Source organism: Centroberyx affinis, unplaced genomic scaffold (genome assembly GCF_046629955.1).
Source record: "Centroberyx affinis isolate AG114_WGS23_722 - 3 ecotype Tasmania unplaced genomic scaffold, CSIRO-AGI_Caff_v1 ptg000085l_1, whole genome shotgun sequence".
Lineage (NCBI taxonomy): Eukaryota > Metazoa > Chordata > Actinopteri > Beryciformes > Berycidae > Centroberyx > Centroberyx affinis.
In genome coordinates this window covers 25,001-42,844 of record NW_027278793.1, presented here as the reverse complement: position 1 = coordinate 42,844, position 17,844 = coordinate 25,001, and the positions used below count along the sequence as shown (strand labels likewise).

The 17,844-nt window shown below is 40.9% G+C and overlaps 1 protein-coding gene across 3 annotated transcripts in view; it reads left to right on the top strand.

The window, feature by feature from the left end:
- The window catches only part of tpk1 (thiamin pyrophosphokinase 1), a 71,879-nt gene that overhangs the window by 39,915 nt on the left and 14,120 nt on the right, over positions 1 to 17,844 (top strand). For all 3 annotated transcript variants that reach the window (XM_071522172.1, XM_071522191.1, XM_071522182.1), the window contains exons 7-8: positions 4,457 to 4,603; positions 11,116 to 11,224. In XM_071522172.1, the coding sequence (XP_071378273.1) occupies positions 4,457 to 4,603; positions 11,116 to 11,224 (256 nt within the window). The remainder of the gene's footprint in view (positions 1 to 4,456; positions 4,604 to 11,115; positions 11,225 to 17,844) is intronic.

The following is a 17,844-nucleotide window of genomic DNA, read 5'->3' as shown; positions in this document are numbered from 1 at the left end:
GCAGTTTGATTTGATTTCCATTCTGACTCGCCATGCATGGATTGGATTGTGCATGTACATCGGAAAAAAGAAATAAAATAAGATCAAGAACAGCACAATTCCAATTTCAACAATTTAAATGACTCTGTTAATACGTCTAATGCCAGGGGGAGTGGTGTTTTTTATTCATCCCCGCTTTCATCAGCAACAGTTCGTTCTGCGTCCACAGGCGAGACTGCAGTCTGTCCCTGAATGTGATGAATTCTCCTTTATCACACATGCAAACAAAGCAGGCAAGCATATGCGTTCAAGCACAAACACATCTGTCATTTATCATGCTCTCTTGTTCTTTGTTTCTCTCCTGCGCCTGTCTATCTATCTGTCTATCTATCTATCTGTCTACACTACCAGTCAGAAGTTTGGACACACCTGATTGAATGTTCTATGTGTTTCGTTATCTTAAAGCTTACGCTTACATGCTTGAAATTAGCTTTTTAGACAAATATACATAGTGAAGTTGATGCCTATGTATGAATTTCTTTCCAAAGCCTTTGCCTTTCCATCAAGGCAAAGGGTGGCTACTTTAAAGAAGCTAAAATATAAGTTTTCTGTTTAACACTTTTTTGGTCACTGCATAATTCCAGTTGTGTTATTTCATAGTTTTGACGTCTTTACTATTATTCTAAAAAGTGAAAAATACTAAAAATAAAGACAAATGCGATGGGTCTGAACTGTTGACTGGTTGTGTATCTCTGTCGCTGTCTCTCTCTCTCTCAAGATCTCTCCATTACTAGAATTTTTAAGAAGCCTGTTGAGTGTTGCTCCAATCAACGGTGAGTGTCCCAATCACTTCACATCTCAAAGCTGATGAAACGCCAATGAGAGGACACACGCTTACGGACACACAAACATGTACTCCGCACTGTGCATTTTGGCTTTTCACTCTATTTTTAGCTTTCAGGCTTTAAGAGAGGAGATACTTTTGTCCTTCCTTCCCTGGGCCTTTTTTCAGCCCCGGCTAATATTTACCCTTCCTTTGAACTGGCGCTGAGTGTTTGTCTGTCTGTCTGCTTGCGAGAGATAGCAGCCCAGCAATCAGTTTTTGACGCTCTACAAGAGTTGCTGATGATGACTTTTTATTTGTTTGCCAGGATTTTCCCACTTTTTTTCTTTTTTTTTTAACCCACTTTGACTTCTATTTGAACTTTTGTTCCCCTCAAGACTTTGCAAATAGGCGTAGGTTCTATAAAAGCAGCAACTTTTTGTAATGATTTGATATCGTGCCTTGTCATTGTCCCTTTTGCTCACTAATTTCCATCCATTTAGACTGTTTAAATGAATTAAATAAATAGATGAAATAATAACAGGGTGATTTGCAGATTAGAGCGCTTTGTGCTGCTCTCTGGGCTATTTAAGATTCACCATATTAGCCCCTGAATGTTTTCCTCCACACAGCTTAGCGTTCGATTTAGAGAATTTATCTCTTATTGTGTTGGGTGAAATCCCAAAGAATGGTATCAGAGGATTAGTGTGTGTGTGTGTGTGTGTGTTGTATATATATATATGTCGGTGTGACTGTGAGAGTGCGTGTATATCTGAGAGTGTGCGTCTGTGTGTGGTGTTTATGTGTGTGTGTGTGCGTCTTAGACTGGGTGTATGTGTGAGTGTGTGTGTGCCTGTGTCAGTGTCTTCTGTGTGTGTATGCATGCATGTGTGTGAGGGAGAATGCGTGTGTGCATACATGTGTACGTGTCGACATACATCGTACATGTGCCTGTGCATGTGTTTGTGTGCGCATGCATGTGTGCGCCTGCCTACATGTGTGTGTTTGTACATGTAGTTGTTGATGTGATATCCAAACTTCTGGTGTGTGTGTGTGTGTGTGTTTGTTGGTCTGTTTCTGATCTCGCCGTCTCGGCTCTGTCCTAGTTAGCTCCTCTCTCCTTGGTTCAATGTTGCTGGCATAAGCAGCAGCACTGTTTTCATTTTCTTCTCTCGCTCGTTATCTGTTCATCAGCCATCATAATGGGACGTGAGGTTGGTGTTGATCTCCGAAGCCAGCGTCCCTCGCTCCGGCTCCCCCAGCCAATCAAGAGAGAGAGCGAGGCCAGATCTGTTGAGGCAGCTTGTTAAATTCGCTACATACAATCGTGAGATTCTCCTTGCCCTGCTGGTTTTGTGTCGGTAAACAAAGAGGAAATAGGGACAGATATGAAGTGTTTTGTTTCCGTGATTCAAACCATTTGTCAAATATAGAGTTTGATATGCGTGCCGGAGACAACAGAAGTGTTGAAGGGAATTGAAGATTTAGCGAGCTAGCGTGACATCGGAGGTTGATACACCAAGCTGCTGTTTAGTTTTTTTTTCCAGTCACTGCTCCTTGCCTTTATCCCTCCCTGCATCTATTTCCCTCGCTCTCCCTCTCTTTGGGCTTTTCTGTCCTCAGGTTTGGGTGACATGCTGTGAATTTTGAACTGACTGATGCTCCTACAGTTCACTTTTTATTTAACCCCTCCATCTGAAAGCCTTTGGTCTTCCCAGGCCTTTGCTGTTTGACCTGGTCTAATAGGGATTCAACACAAAAGACAGTCACAAAGGAAGGAATGAAGGACAAAAGAAGAAAGTGGATAGATAGATAGATAGATAGATAGATAGATAGATAGATAGATAGATAGATAGATCCTTGATAAGTACTCCTACTTTGGCAGACAGACTTGATATATTTAGATATGTTGACCTACATGGTTGCTATAATGTGATGTATCCCCTTGATGCTGAGTTGATGTGGTGGAATATAGCCCCTTGGCGTATAACCACTCCTAAATTGAAATGGCCCTACTTCTCCATTTCAGAGGGTTTCTTTTCATATGGCGGATCTGCAGCAGTGCTTATCAAGACCAGGTTCAAGTAGTATTTGGAAAGACGTCTTAGCGTTCAGTCTTACCTGTTTGGAGTAACACATGGGTGGGGTTTGCCATATAGGACAATTCAGAAATATCATTAAGCCACAGGAAAGTATTTGAAAGTACTTTATTAAGCTTTTTTTCTTTCTAGTTTATAATCTCCCCCCTCTCTCCCTCTCTTCCTCTCCATGCCCCCCCTCCTCCCTCTCTCTCTCTATCTCCCCCTCTCAGGACCACGCAGAGACTAAGTGAAGTTTGTTTACCAAGTGTTGTTGTTTACAGTTAAGTCGATGCCTCTGTGTGTGTGTGTGTGTGTGTGTGTGTGTGAGGGGGCGTCAGCCAGATGTTGAAATAACCTCAATCTCAGCACTCGGTTTTGTTTCAACTCCATCCCCTGAAGGAGCTACAAAGGGAGGATGTTAAGAGTTAAGATACAGTTGGTTCAGTAAATAGCTTCTCAGAAGTCCACTTCAGCCATATAGCAAGCAGCGGCGCGGGGCTGATGCGAGGTCTGTTATCGCTTGGAAAATGTGGAATATATTGAAGTAATGTGTGGTTCTGGTGTCTTAAAGTCGCAGAGGGGAAATGAAAACGAGTCCCTGAGCGGCTAAGTGACACTGTGGGAGTTTCCTGCGCTGTAATTGAGCTCACACACATAAACACACACACACACACAATTACTGTCATTAAGCAAGAGATTTGTGTCTTGGTTATGTGTATGTAAATATCAGAAATGTCAAGAATGTAAGAACAGTTAAAGAGAGCCTCAGCCAGCGGGCTTCTTTTTAATATGATTGAAGATTTTGGCATCTAAGAGTGGGAATGGTGGGAATGGAGTGAAGACATTGGGAGTGTGGTGGTATTTTGGTCCATTTTCATGTGTAAACGCGCTTGTGTGACTTTGTCAATCGCCATCCTCTGACAGTGACTGTCCTCTATACTGCTTTGGGTTTTCAGGCTGCCTGCGTTGGTGTTAAAACTCATATAAAGATTTAAGTGATTAGAGCTTCAAATATTATACTAAAGTGAAATATTGCCTCAGAGCTAAGAAGAAACTGTGAGGTTGTAGGAAATGGCATCAATTTCAGTGATCCACTTGGCCCAGTTGATGTTGCTGTTAACATGTTCACCTCTTAATTGAAAAGTGTGAAGTGATCGAGCCCCATGATATAGCAGCAAATTCACTCTGTGATCCGCCATTAATGCTTAACACCATCTATATCTTCAATCTCCAATCCACTTTATTTCTCGTCCACCTTTGCTTTATTTTTTCCTAATCCTGTGTCCTTTGTTAATCACCATTCTATTATTCCTTCTCCCTATGGCTTGTGTTTCATGGCTATTCTTTCTTTCTTTCTTTCTTTCTTTCTTTCTTTCTTTCTTTCTTTCTGGTCAACCTAACCTTCTTTCCCTGTCAAGCTCTCTGTCTCTCTGCCCATCCCCTCTCCTCCAGTCTCCTTTTCTCACATCACTTTTCCTCAGTGAATCAAATAAGGCATCCCTCCATAAAACCACTCCAGCATGTCAAAACGTGACATTTTCCTTGTCTCGTTAACCTTTGTCTGTCTTTCCAGGTGGATGCCATCGTGACTCTGGGCGGTCTGGCGGGCCGGCTGGACCAGACCATGGCGTCAGTTGAGACCCTCCACCACTCTCTGTCCATGACACAGCTCCCCCTGCTGATCATACAGGGCACCAGCCTAGCCTATCTGCTCAGACCTGTGAGTAGGAGACAGGACACAGTACTTAGCCTTCACATTTATGCATAAACCCATCATGGAAGCCATCCTAGAACTCCTCTATTGTGCAAGTACTGTGTTTCTATCCTGTGTTTGAGCTGACGGGCCTGTTAGCTAGTTTTTTTGTTTTGTTTTGTTTTTCAGATGCTGAAAGGTTTAGGTTTTAGGTTATGACATAACACTTGTGTCTCTAAATCAACTGGTTGCTAGATCATTCCTTAAACATCAAAAATGTCAATCCTCTCATGTAATAATAGTAATAGCACAGCAGTGACAAACAGCAGTAAAAAGTGGAATTATGTTGGCTATATATCTGTATGTTTAAGGCTATATACTGTATGTGCACATACTTGAACCACAGTGTACAGTATATTTGCCATACTAGACTTACACACTGCTCTGCTGCTGCACCACCTCCCACCCCTCTTCATAATCATCCCTCTCCCAATCCTTATTCTGTTCCCTCTCAAAAATGTCCCATTCCTTGCTCTGCACCTTGATTGGAGTCTTGAACACTTTGTTTCTGTGTTGAGTAATCACTTCAAGGACACGCACGCAGACACACACACACTTCTCTGCTCTTATGCTGCCCCAATTTGCTGTTGTGCATGAGAGAGAGTCTCTTTTGATGCTCCCAAATTGTTTTTCCTCAATGCCAGCCACTCTCTCATGCTCATCACTTGATTGAGTTTACAAGTGGGCCGAGCAACCGTCATCTGGGACACAGGCGGCTCTTTTTTTTTTTTTTTTCCCTCCTGTGTCGTTTATTTTCCTGCGTGCGAGATCCTCAGGACAAACACCTTACTGTCACATGTCCTGGTGACACCTTGCCGTACGTTAAGTACATCTCTCTCTCTCTCTCTCTCTCCTCTCTCTTTTTCTCACTCTCTCATACACTCCCTCCCCACTGGTTGTCATTATTCCAAAGGCGCGTTGTCATTTGCTGCTTCATACCTCGACACCTCCAATTAATCTTACTTCAGTGAGGGTAAATTAAGCTCGTTTGTCAACGCAGCTCCAATTCGCCAGCGACTGATGAACGCAGACGCCCGTACATGAAGGTGAACGCAACCTTCGAAAGGCCCAGCGCTATTTGTTCAAGTTACATCTGTAATTGAAGTGTTTACAACTTTTGCCGAATATCCTCGCCACCCGTTTTCCACACGATCACGGCTTCACTACGTGCTCGGCGTCAGGATTTGGTGGTACAATCAATATAAACAGACTTATTCACGCACAGTACATGCTGCTCACATAACAACACACAATCTGACTCGCGCTCGCAACTAATTAAGTCTTCGGCTAATTAACCGTTTAAGTCCTATTTGAAATTTGACAAGTGGGAATCTTCAAGTCCATAACCTCTACTTTCTTTATAAATGTATTTAAAGCTACCTTTTTAACTATAAATGTAACGTACCAATTAAACATACATACTTAATGATATTTGAAAACTTGAGATGAAATATGGTTCTTCATCTTAAGTCTCACAGTCATGCATTGGTTTGATCAGGACTGTGCCTCTCTCTGGTTTCTGCTTTCGTGTCCCAGATGAGTTATCAAAGCTTCATGAACCTATCTTTGGGAAATATGCAAAAAGTTTGGTGCTTTCTGTAGTCGGCTCAGGGCATCGCATAACTGCATAACTGTCGTTTTTTTTTATTAAACTATGGATGGGGACGCTGAATGGGCTGCAGGGCTGTTTATTTTGAGTCCCTACGTGACAAGAGGATGTTTTAATGAGTTTAGGTCCCAAGGTGATGCTAAATTTACTCCATATGGATCTGGGGTTGAAAAAAAAAAAAGAACCCCTGCTCTGAGTTAATCTCTTCCTCCTGGTTTGTCTCTCTCTCTCTCTCTCTCTCTCTCTCTCTCTCCTGCTATCTGTTCTAATGAGCCTTGGTCTTAGGGCCAAGCTAAATTTACTCTGGTCTGTATCCTGACACCTGAAAATGTTTGAGAAAGACGGCTCTCTGCGGCGGGACAGACGACGCACTGCGCTGCGTCAGCCCAAAACCTATGATAAATCATTTTATAAGCACACACACACACTCCAGGTCGAATCTATAAGCTTGTTTACCTGATGCCCTTTTGAGGAGTGAAACTTGTCAGAGCAAGAGCTGATTTAAGTGATAAAGTGTGTCACCTGAGGTACGTTAACTCACCCCAACTTCTGCTGCGCTGGAGAATGTTAGCAGAGAGGTGACATTCAAACATAAAATAAATATAAACATGAGGAAGAAAACTGACCCGCGAGAGTCTGTGCTGTACTGAAATGAATAATTCACTGTAAATGCAAAGGAACAGAGAGGGAATGCAATGCTATTCATGCGTTCTCAGCTTTGTTTCTTTAAAAGCTCTCATACATCAACCATTTAAATAAAACAGGCTCTGACAAAATATTTGCTGACATGAAAGTAAAACTCATTTTGGAAAAACTTTTTTCTTACCATATTCTAACATTTTTGAGGGTTGCATCATCTATTTGTTTGAACAATTTAGTGACAGATTTCAAAGTGACAATATTTTCTAAATTTTGAAATGAATCTCCCATTTGCAGTCATCAGATGCATTCTTCCACAGCATGCTTCAATACACATCTACAGTAGCAATACCATAGATAATCAGTCTAACCAGTAAGGAAACATTTTATTATTTTCCACAATCCATACATAACTTTTATGTGGTGAACTTTTTACCACACTGGCAGTCAGACCTGAACAGAAATGCACTGGTCTAAAGGAGGGTAGAGAACATACTGTATGTGGCCATAGGGAGACTCTGTTTTCTCATGTTCCGCCTCTAGGAAGGTCAAAGATCAGGCTCAGTTACAGAACAGCCCCCCTGGAGCTGGTAGGGATTCAGTGTCTGGACTAGAGATATGGAGTATGAACTTAAAGGAATAGTTCTCCCAAAAATGAAAATTCTATCATCATCTACTCCAGTGGTTCTCAACGTGGGGTCCGGGGACCACCAGGGGTCCTTGAGGGCATTCTAGGGGGTCCCCAGCAATTTGATGAATTGTTAAACTTCATTATTTTGTCATTTTAGAATGACTATTTTGATAATAGTTTCACTGTTATCTCTCTACCTACAGTACAAAATCATATCTGACAATAAAAAATATTCTCAGATTTGGGTCAGAGAAACAAAATCTCATCAAATCGGGGTCCGTGGCCCTAATGTGGACTGAATTAGGGGTCCTTGATATGAAAAAGGTTGAGAACCACCGATCTACTCACCCTCATGCCAAATGAAACACAGGTGAAATGTGTTAGTCCATATAACACACAGGGAGGTTTCCAGCACAACTCCATAGCAGCCATATCCAAAACAACTGAAGTCAATGGGGACCAGTTCTTTCGAGTTCCAAAACAAAAACAGCCAAACAATCACACTGTGAATAGAAAGACCTATACACCATTATTTGTTGCAAATCAATCAGCTGTAGTTAAGATTTGCACTAAATTATGGTGTAAATATACTGTAGGTCTTTTTGGAACTCTGAAGAACTGGTCCCCACTGACTTCAGTTGTTTTGGAGAAGGCTGCTATGGAGTTGGGCTGGCAACCTCCCTGTGTGTTATATGGACAAACTTCACCTGTGTTTCAACTGGCATGAGGGGGAGTAGATGATGACAGAATTTTCATTTTTGGGTGAACTATTCCTTTAAAGTAATTATTTTTATTTTCAAATTGGATATACTGTAGATACAGCATTTTGATACAGGACTCATGGCTAAGTGTGTGTATGTAGATATGTATGTAGTGTGTTCCTCAATGTTTTATACATCTCCCTCTCTTAATCTCAAATCACAAACACACACACACACACATACACACTCACACACATACACACACATTATAGAGAAATCTGCAGCTGTTGGCATTGTAAAACCATCACTAAGTCTGTTTGATATACAGTATATATATATATATTGTGTGTGTGTGTGTGTGTAGGTACGCATGACGTGTTCTCCCTTCCTCTCCTTTTCTGATGCTCTCTCTCTCTCTCTCACACACACACACACACACACACACTGTATATATAGAAAACAACCTCAGGGATGTTTTCTGAACACCAACAGCTGAAGATTTTCCCACATTCAACAGTTTGAAACTTTTTCTCCTTCTCTCCCTCCGGCTCTGCAACTCCAGGAAGCCAAACAGAGGAAACACTGCTTTAAACATATAACACTTTCAAGATCCCAAACTCTTAATTGAGAGTGTGTGTGCGTGTGTTTGTGTGTGTGTGTGCTACATTGATCTCTGTCTCAGTTCTAGCTGTCAAAGCGTTTAACATAAATGTATTTATGCTTGGGTGCTATTGGCAATTTGGGCATGTATGGCAATGCTGGCCTGCAGATATACCAGGTGTTGATGATGATTAATTATCACATTTTGGGTTTACTGCACGTCATGCCTCCTTCATGAATTTATGTACATCTAATGAGGTTAAGGTGTTTTCTGAGGCTTTTTAACAAACCGTGAACAAGAGAAACTTTGTGTTGACCTTTTTATGTTCTGGCATAAGGCTTTATTGTAACCAATGTATTCAGAGCAAAGTCATTATTCAGAGTGAAGAGTCTGTCGACACGTTACCTTGCACCCACACTGTGTGATGCTCATGCATTTTTCTCCAGGTCCTAGTTTACTGAGACATTTTGAATTTTAGGATGTTAGTTTTCTTCGGAAACACTTCACTAAGCTAATGAAATAGCTTGTTGTTTACGCTGTTTTAAATGAGGTATGCTAACAATACTAACAACTGTCTTTTCAATTAAGGTGTAATATGTAACATTTCCGCATTAAAATATCTAAAAACGACTAGACCTAAGTTATATATTTTTTTGAGTTGTGTACTTACATTATCCCAAATGTTTCCAACAATGTTCAAACCCAGAGAAATCCGTAATTTTATTCAAGGTAACGGTACGTTTCATTTGGTCACCTGTCAATGGCGTCATATCCCCTTTACCCCCTAACTTCCGGGGAAACACGGGAAACACCAGATGATACGTCAGAGAGTGAGGAAGGAAGTCGGTGAACTAGCTAGCTAGCCACTCTAGCCACTCTGTTGTTTTTTTCATTCTATTTTTTTATTGCTCACTCGTGATGGATCACGATTATTCATTCCCGTTTGCTGTGCGTTCTGTCACTGAAGCTGTCCCCGTAAAAACACTCCCATGATCCCACGCTACTACACGACGTCATCAAACTACGTCTTTTGTTATTGTTTTGACTGAGAGACCCCAAGCAGCAGAAATTACATACTGTACGTTTAACTTAGGTGTCAGTGCAAACATCTTTTCCTTGCAGTGATACACTGTAATGAGGCCATTCCAACTTACCAACCAGTAACTTCACTGTATTGTCTAAAAATATGGATTGAACATGCATTAGTATTGCTATTCACTTATTTTGTGTTTTGTGGTAATTTTCCTAGCGTTTGTCACTTACTAGAATTTTAAAATACATAAGACTAAAGGTAATATTGCACTAAAGATCTATTAAGTTTGATTATCCTACAACCAGTAATGACTTGGACATATTTGTAAATTCCTACTGATTTGAATTTGTCTTGCATATGTACATTATATAAACGTTATTATGTTTTATAATAACAAGTTGAGTGCTGGAAATTTTGCGCAGCCTTTTTCAAGACCAATGCACCAACAACCCACAAATCCTGTACTGGTGTGAGGATCCATATCAACACAGGATCGTGAAAATGTTCTGCAGGAAGTAAGCTTTCACCACTGAAACTCTTCATTTCATAAACTGATATCTGGTGATGTAACCATGAACAACTTTAGGCAACCAGTTGGCTACTGTCCAACATTTTATCACAACTTGGACATACCAGAATAACTTTGGAAACAAAGTTGAATAGAAACACTTTGGTACTAGAACACTTTTATAAATGCTTTGTTTAGTTCATTATGTTTGTACACTTTGCAGTTACAAGTACCTACTCAGTAATATTGTGTACTTACAATACTTTTCCATAGGTGAATACACAGGCTAATACACTGGAATAAGGCCATTGTAAAGTAAAGTGTAACCAGGTATACTGACAATGCTAACCACTGGCTTTTCAATTAACTCAGGTGTCAGTGCAAAAATCTTTTGCCTCCTTGTGACAAGCTGAAAAAATACACTATAATTCAAAATGGCATGGTATCCTTTTTAACTATGGGTAGGAACTGAAAATGGGTCGCAGCTATTGCTTTTGGGTCCCGACTTGACAAGAGTAATAATTTATTTTAATGAGCCTTGGTCCCAGGGCGGAGAAGCTAAGTTTCTCATTTGGGGCCGAGGCTAAAAAAGTTGAAGAACCCTTGCTCCAAGTTAATCTCCTTCTTTTAATTGTTTTCTCTTTCTTTTAATCTTTCTTGTTGTCTGTCTCTTTGTCTTTGTCTGTGGTTGTCTCTGGCTTACACACACAAACATTTTCACTCTTTGCACTCACACTGTGTGTCTTCGCATCTGCAGGGCAGCCATACACTGGGGGTGAACACAGGCCTGGAGGGGGAGTGGTGCAGCCTCATCCCAGTAGGCGGGCCTTGTCAAACACTCACCACCGGACTCAAATGGAACCTGAGTGAGTAGAGCAACGCTGAGTCATGCACATCACACACAAATCATTCATTCAGTATGTGCATCTTACATTTTTAACATTTGGATGATGCTCCACAGCCACTATTAGTTCTCCAGCTTTCACAGCACCAAACATCTTTTTTTCCCCTTGCCTTCCCTATAGGCTTCTTTCATTGTGGTAATTCATTAACCTGCAACTAAGCACTAACAGTAGAATAGGTTATTGAATTACCACAATGAATGCACCTAGCACACAAATGCAAGGAGAAATAGATGTTTGGTGCTTGGAAAGCTAAGGAGCAGCTCTCCACTCTCCTTTCTTTATGCCGGTGAAACTAAGCACATAATCAAGTGCAGGTAGAGAAGCGTGGTCTGGCAGGTGGGGGGTGGTGTGTAGCTTGAAGAAAAGGGTTTCAGGTCTACAGCGGAAGAGGAGGAGTGACTGCAGTTGTAGCTGAGGTTGGAAGACCACTGTACCGATACCACGGGGGGCATTTAACACGGAGTGCTGACAAAAGATCAGCCTCCCTCCAGCCCATTTCCTGCCCGCAACCATTAACTCCGGAAATTGCAAGCTCGACTTCAAATCAGCGCTCACCAGCAACTTTCCCCTCCACTTAATTTGCAACACGCCTAACACAATAGAGGGAAATAAATTTCAGATGCGTACTGCGCTTCAGACAAATTAAATTGCAGCCTAAACGGGTCCCACATATTACAGACACGCACATGGAGACCACAATTTGCTCTTCATATTCTTCTGCATTGTCTGGAAAGCCAAACAGACGCCCCTCTGAGGACTCCCGTGGTTTCACCCCGTCCAAAGCCTTATGGCCAGCTGCGTTCTTAATGAGTTGGCACCGACCACCCTGCCACCCATATGAGGGGAACCTGGGCCTTCTGTCAGTGGGGTTACGTAACGTGTCTGCTTCTTGGTGGGTGTCCACCCTCATCTCAGTGTGTCTGTGTGTGTGTGTGTGTGTGTCTGTTTGTGGGGGCCTGTACACATGAGCAAGCACGCCTGCGTGTATGTGCTTGTCTGTACATGTCTGTATGCGCGTGTGTGACGGTGCGAGCGCGTGTTTCCGGCCCTGTTTATTAACTTGTTTTTTTTTTTTGATCAGCTACAATGTGTTGTATATTTACTCAGCACACCTGTGAGGTGGCCTTCTGAATGGTAATGAGGGGGAATTTATACATGAGAATCCTATGCAGATTAGCCAGCGATAATAAGACGCATAATTAATCACACGCATAATTAGAAGGCTGGAAGTAATGATTTCCCTCTGGGGTCGGGAGGAAGGACCAGAATATGAAATACAAATTAAGAATATATCAGCAAGAAATTTTTGTTTTAGTTTTTGCAAAGTATATGTTTGACTGCTGCATGTGTGTGTGTGTCCGTATTGCGCATCTTGTGTTAGCGCCCCGCTGTCTTCATTTGTTTGTGCATTTGTCTTGAAGCGTCTCTATTCATTTGTGTCTGTATGCAAAGGTTTTTGATGCGGCTTGCTCGGGGAAGCCAAAACCAGCACTGTGCCGCTCTCTGGTGACACTAAGACTCTTTAGAAGTCCATTGAAATGATCCCCCACACTTCGGTTCAAAGCATTGCTGTGATGAAAAATATATGATCTTTCTATAAAGAGAAGAGTTTTGGGCTGTCAGCCATTACAGCCTGGCCCAAAGGAGGCTTTTGCTTGCATCCAGAGCTTGTTTAAACTCTCGCTTTAAAGAATAAAACTCTGCAATGATTCATGTTGTTTTGATCCAAAGTGTAAATTTGGGATGGCTAGTCAGTTATTGAGCAAACTTTTTTCTTTTTTCTTGCAGTCGTCCTCTAGGGGCCTGTGCAAGATGAGTTGAAATACCCCCGGCCCACGATAATTAAACCACTCGTTCACTTTTTTATGTTAGTGCATCAAAAATTTATATTGTTGTGAAATTAGACCAGACACAGTACGCACGTGAACAGTGTTAAGATATATATTTTTTCTGAGATTCTGTTATGTTCTTCTCTGGATTAGTGTGAACTACATGGTTGAGTAATAAAATATCAAAGGTGTGAGGCTTTGAGAGAGAAAGATCCCCATAAAATATCAGCCTGCTGCTGCTGTGCACTAGGATACAGATGGGTGCTTTACAGTCAGGTTCTCACTTTCAGTTTTCCTCTCAGAAGACAAAAACCCCAAGTTGTACTCTAAATTAAGATATCTCTATCTTGATGTATCAGATTGTGTTATTATGTAAATTCACTCTTTCTGAGTCTCAATACATTGACATTCCATTTGTCAAGGATGCAATCATCTAGTTATCATTATAGTTTAATCTTATCTCATTTACCAGAGTAAATGAGTCTAAAAGCCAAACCTGATCCATATCAGAAAATCCACCAGATGCAGCAGCTGGTAGGGACGCTTGCTTCAAAGGAATGTAACCTGAGTCACTTGATTATATGTATATATTTTTTTTTTTTTTGAGTCACTTGATTATAGATCATAACTGAAGCAATTATATGACATCTTCCTAAAATTTACCAAGCTACAAACTTTCATTAGAGTGAAACATGTGCTCTCACACACATTTAGATGATCACACATTATTATCATGTTTTAATCTTTTAACATTTGTCTCAAATTACAATTGAAACTAGCTAATATTACCTAAATGCTATGATACAATGCAACAAGCAGTTAAGTGCAATGTGCCATTGTGGTTGTGTTGAAATAAAACTGTACATTTACATATAAAGAAATCTAATTTACCACAAAATAACATACTCTACTTATGTTGTTTATCTTTTGCAGTCTTCTTGGGTCATCTTTATCAATGGTGGCAACAATGTAGCAGGGCAGTCTGTGTCTTTACTAATATAATGAAGTGAGTGCAGTGTGGAAATTATAATAATGTAGGAGGGCAGTCTATGTTGCGACTAATATATAATGAAGTGACTGCAGTGTGGCAGTGATAATGTAGGAGGGGAGTGTCCTGCTGTATAATGAAGTGAGTGCAGTGTGGTAATGATAATAATGCAGGAGGGCAGTGCACTGTATGTTGTGAGTTCTGTATAATGAGGTGAATGCAGTGCGGTAATGAGAACACTGGCTGGAGAGACGGATGGACTCAGTTGGCAAAAACTTGGCATACATAACATATCTCTCTCTCCCTCCCTCTCTCTCTCTCTCTCTCTCTCTCTCTCTCTCTCTCTCTCTCTCTCTCTCTCTCTCTCTGTCTCTCACATAGTTAGGTTTAATAACTCACATTCTCTCTATTTCTCCCTCTCATTCCCTCCCTGTCATTCCTTGTTTCTTTCCCCTTTTCGCTCTGTTCTTCCCCTTTACTTTCCCTTCCCCCTTGCTGTCTCTCTCTCTCTCTCTCTCTCTCTCTCTCTCTTTCTCTCTCCCTCTCTCTCTCTCTCTCTCTGTCTTCCCCTCTCATTATTAGATACTGTGACAACTCTCCTACTTATCACCTTCTGTAGATTGAAAAAATAAGTTACATTAATTTTCAATCATCAGTTCTAAACTCCCCCTGGGAAACTGAGTGAACACTGTCATTGTGTGTGTGTGAGGTGTGTGTGTGTGTGTGTGTGTGTGTGTGGTGTTTGATTTATAAAGTATTTGAAGGCTAAATGTAGATTATTTTGTATTTTTCTTTTGTCTCAGGATGTTCTGAGTCTGTGGGATCTACATTTCCTCGTTTAGTGATATCATTTAGAATGAAAGACTCTATAATTCATGTTAATATATCACACACACACACACACACATATACTGAGACATGCCGCCCTTCCAGTTACATGTGATAAGTAGACAGGGAGGTCTCAGGAATATTTCTGGATTCATGTCATCTATAGCCAGGGGAGATATGATAATTGAGAAGACACACACACGTATATATACACACACGCACACACACACACAAACACAAGCCCAAATACATTAGGTGCAGTCTCTCTTCGTATCCAATTAGTTGAGTAATCAGTTGTTAAGCCCTTAGCTGACTAAAACTTTTTATTCTATTTTTAGTCATTTTCAGTGTTTTTTGGGGGGTTTTGTGTGTGTGTGTGTGTGTGTTGTATGAATTGCCAGTACACAATTGTGTCTCCTGTGTCCCAACAGTATTCCCCACTCCTACTGCTCTTTGATAAACACTTGATGTAAATAGGTCACTCTGCATGATTGCATTCATTTGCATGAGGACAATAATGTGGGGAAAGGCATTTTATGGATTTTGCCAATTAAATGGGCTGAATCCTCAGAATATTTGTTGACTAAGATTTTCTTTAGTCAGGGAAAACCCTGAGGTTGAACATGGCTTATACTGTGGTTCAACATGGCTTAAGGACAAACACACACTTTCACACTCGCTCTCTCTCGCTCTCTTTCTCTCTCACACACTCAGACAGAGAGAGAAAAGGAGAGAGAGAGAGAATGGGAGTTAGCAGCGCACTGTAATGTCATTTCTTTTGCATGTACAAATAAGACATTCAGCTGTCCCTTGGGGTGGTGTTTTAACAATACAATTGGGAATACACTGGAACATGTCAGCTGTCCCGGAGTACCAGAGAAAGATATACATATACAGAGAGAAATAAGCATAGAGGTATAAGGAGAGAGCGGGTGAAACAAAGCGGAAGACTGACAGAGAGGGATAGTGGGTGAGTCAGAGAAAGACAGTAAGCAGAGAAGAGAAAGAGGCAGGGAGAGAAGTGAGAACAGGGTGAAAAGGTGTGTGATAGAATGACAGGAGAGAGAGAGAGAGAGATGGAGAGGTAGAGAGATGGCAGGCGTCTCGTTCATTTGATGTTCGAGGATTCTGACACACAGCAGGAGGTGGAGGATTATGGAAACTGTTGGAAAGTGTGCATTTTAATAGGAGCCTGTGCACAAACACACAAACACACACACACACACACACACACACACACAGACACATAGACACTCCTACAATGCAGTCTATTTGCAATAAGAATAAAATATATTTTATATATATCTTTTTTTCAATGTTTTTAGTTTAGTTTTAGTTCACAAGTTCCCTCATCTACTCCTCCTCTTTTGTGCTCACTATTTTTTTTTTTTTACAATCTTTAGCAATCTTTGTGCTGGAATGGACACTTTTATGAAGAACCAGATAAAGCCTGGTAGTTGATTCAGTTTCTTGCTCAAGGACACTTCAGCAGGGCAGATGCTTGCTAATACGGGGGCTGAAAACCCCCCATTCCATCTGGTTCATTAATATCTCCTTATGTCACTTTCCCACTATCTCAGACTATTTTACACTCCTAAGAAGCCTCTAACAATACCTACAGAAGTGTCAATCCCAGAAACTCCTTTGTCACCTTCATTACAATACCCAGTCTGGCATCACACCTGAGAGTCACTCGGCTCTCTGGAATCTTTGTGTCTCCCAAAAGCATCACAGTGTTGAATATCCGTTCCATTATAAAGCAGTGGGCAAAGATGATTTTTTCTTCATGAATATGTTTCTTTTTGTATTTTGCATTGGACCAAAGAGTGTAAGGCAGCCACTTTTTGTTGAATTAATATTCACCAAAACACTCCCTAGTGTAATGTTGGAAAGTGTTCATAATGTGCAAACACAGTGGTATTTCTTCCCTTAATGACGTAGCCCCTGCTGTGTCTAAAGGTCACGGAGTATGATGGACTTGCGTGCCCGCTCACCGACAGTTTATTGGGGTGTTACGCTTGTTCCCGTTGATGTATCGATGTTGTGCTCAAGTGCACTTGAATTGATTTGGCTTTTTTAGCACCTCAAGCCTTGTGTATTGATTACGAAGTGTGTAAAACAAAGCGGTTATCTCTGAAAGCTGATGATACATGGGCAGCTTTTGATGGCAATGGTGATGATAAATGGTTTGAATCACAGACTGGCTGGGAAAATCTGGATGGGAAAGTGAATGAGGAACGGCAGGAACAGGAACTGCTACTACTGAGTACACTTGAGCAAGGCGCTTTAACCCCAGTTGCTCCTATTCATTTCTAAAGGGAGATTGCTGTTTTTTGTTATTTGTGTCCTTAATCATATCTGTAATTATAATATTCTGTTTCATTCTACCATCACACTGATTTAGGCTGTATAAGGTGGATTTCAAACGTCAAAAGCCACACCTCATGAATACACCAGAATGGGGTGAAAATCCACCATCATAGTGTCTTAGAGGCTTTCTCAGAAAACTCTACCCTGGATTTAAAAAATGTTACCAAAGTAAGTAAGTAAGTCAAGGAACTGCAGATCCAGAACTTAAAACTGATGCATTATTCAATTCATTATTCTATATGCATTATTCAAGAAGGTCAATAAATTATGTTGCCAGCTGGTTTTGAGCATTACTCTACTCAAAACAGGTTTGTTTCAGGCTTTTTTCAATAACTTTGGCTCCGCAGTCTCCATCTCCTCCATCATTAATAAAACAATCAGAATCACTTTAATTGTCAAGTACAATAAATGCACAGGGATTTGTCTTGGTGACATCAGTGCAGAGTCATAGTAAATACTGGCATGCATTGTAAAAGGACAATAGGACCACGTCTACAATGCAAAGGGACAGTACAAATCATACGATAGACATCAGACTATGCATATGTACATTCAACATTCTGTGT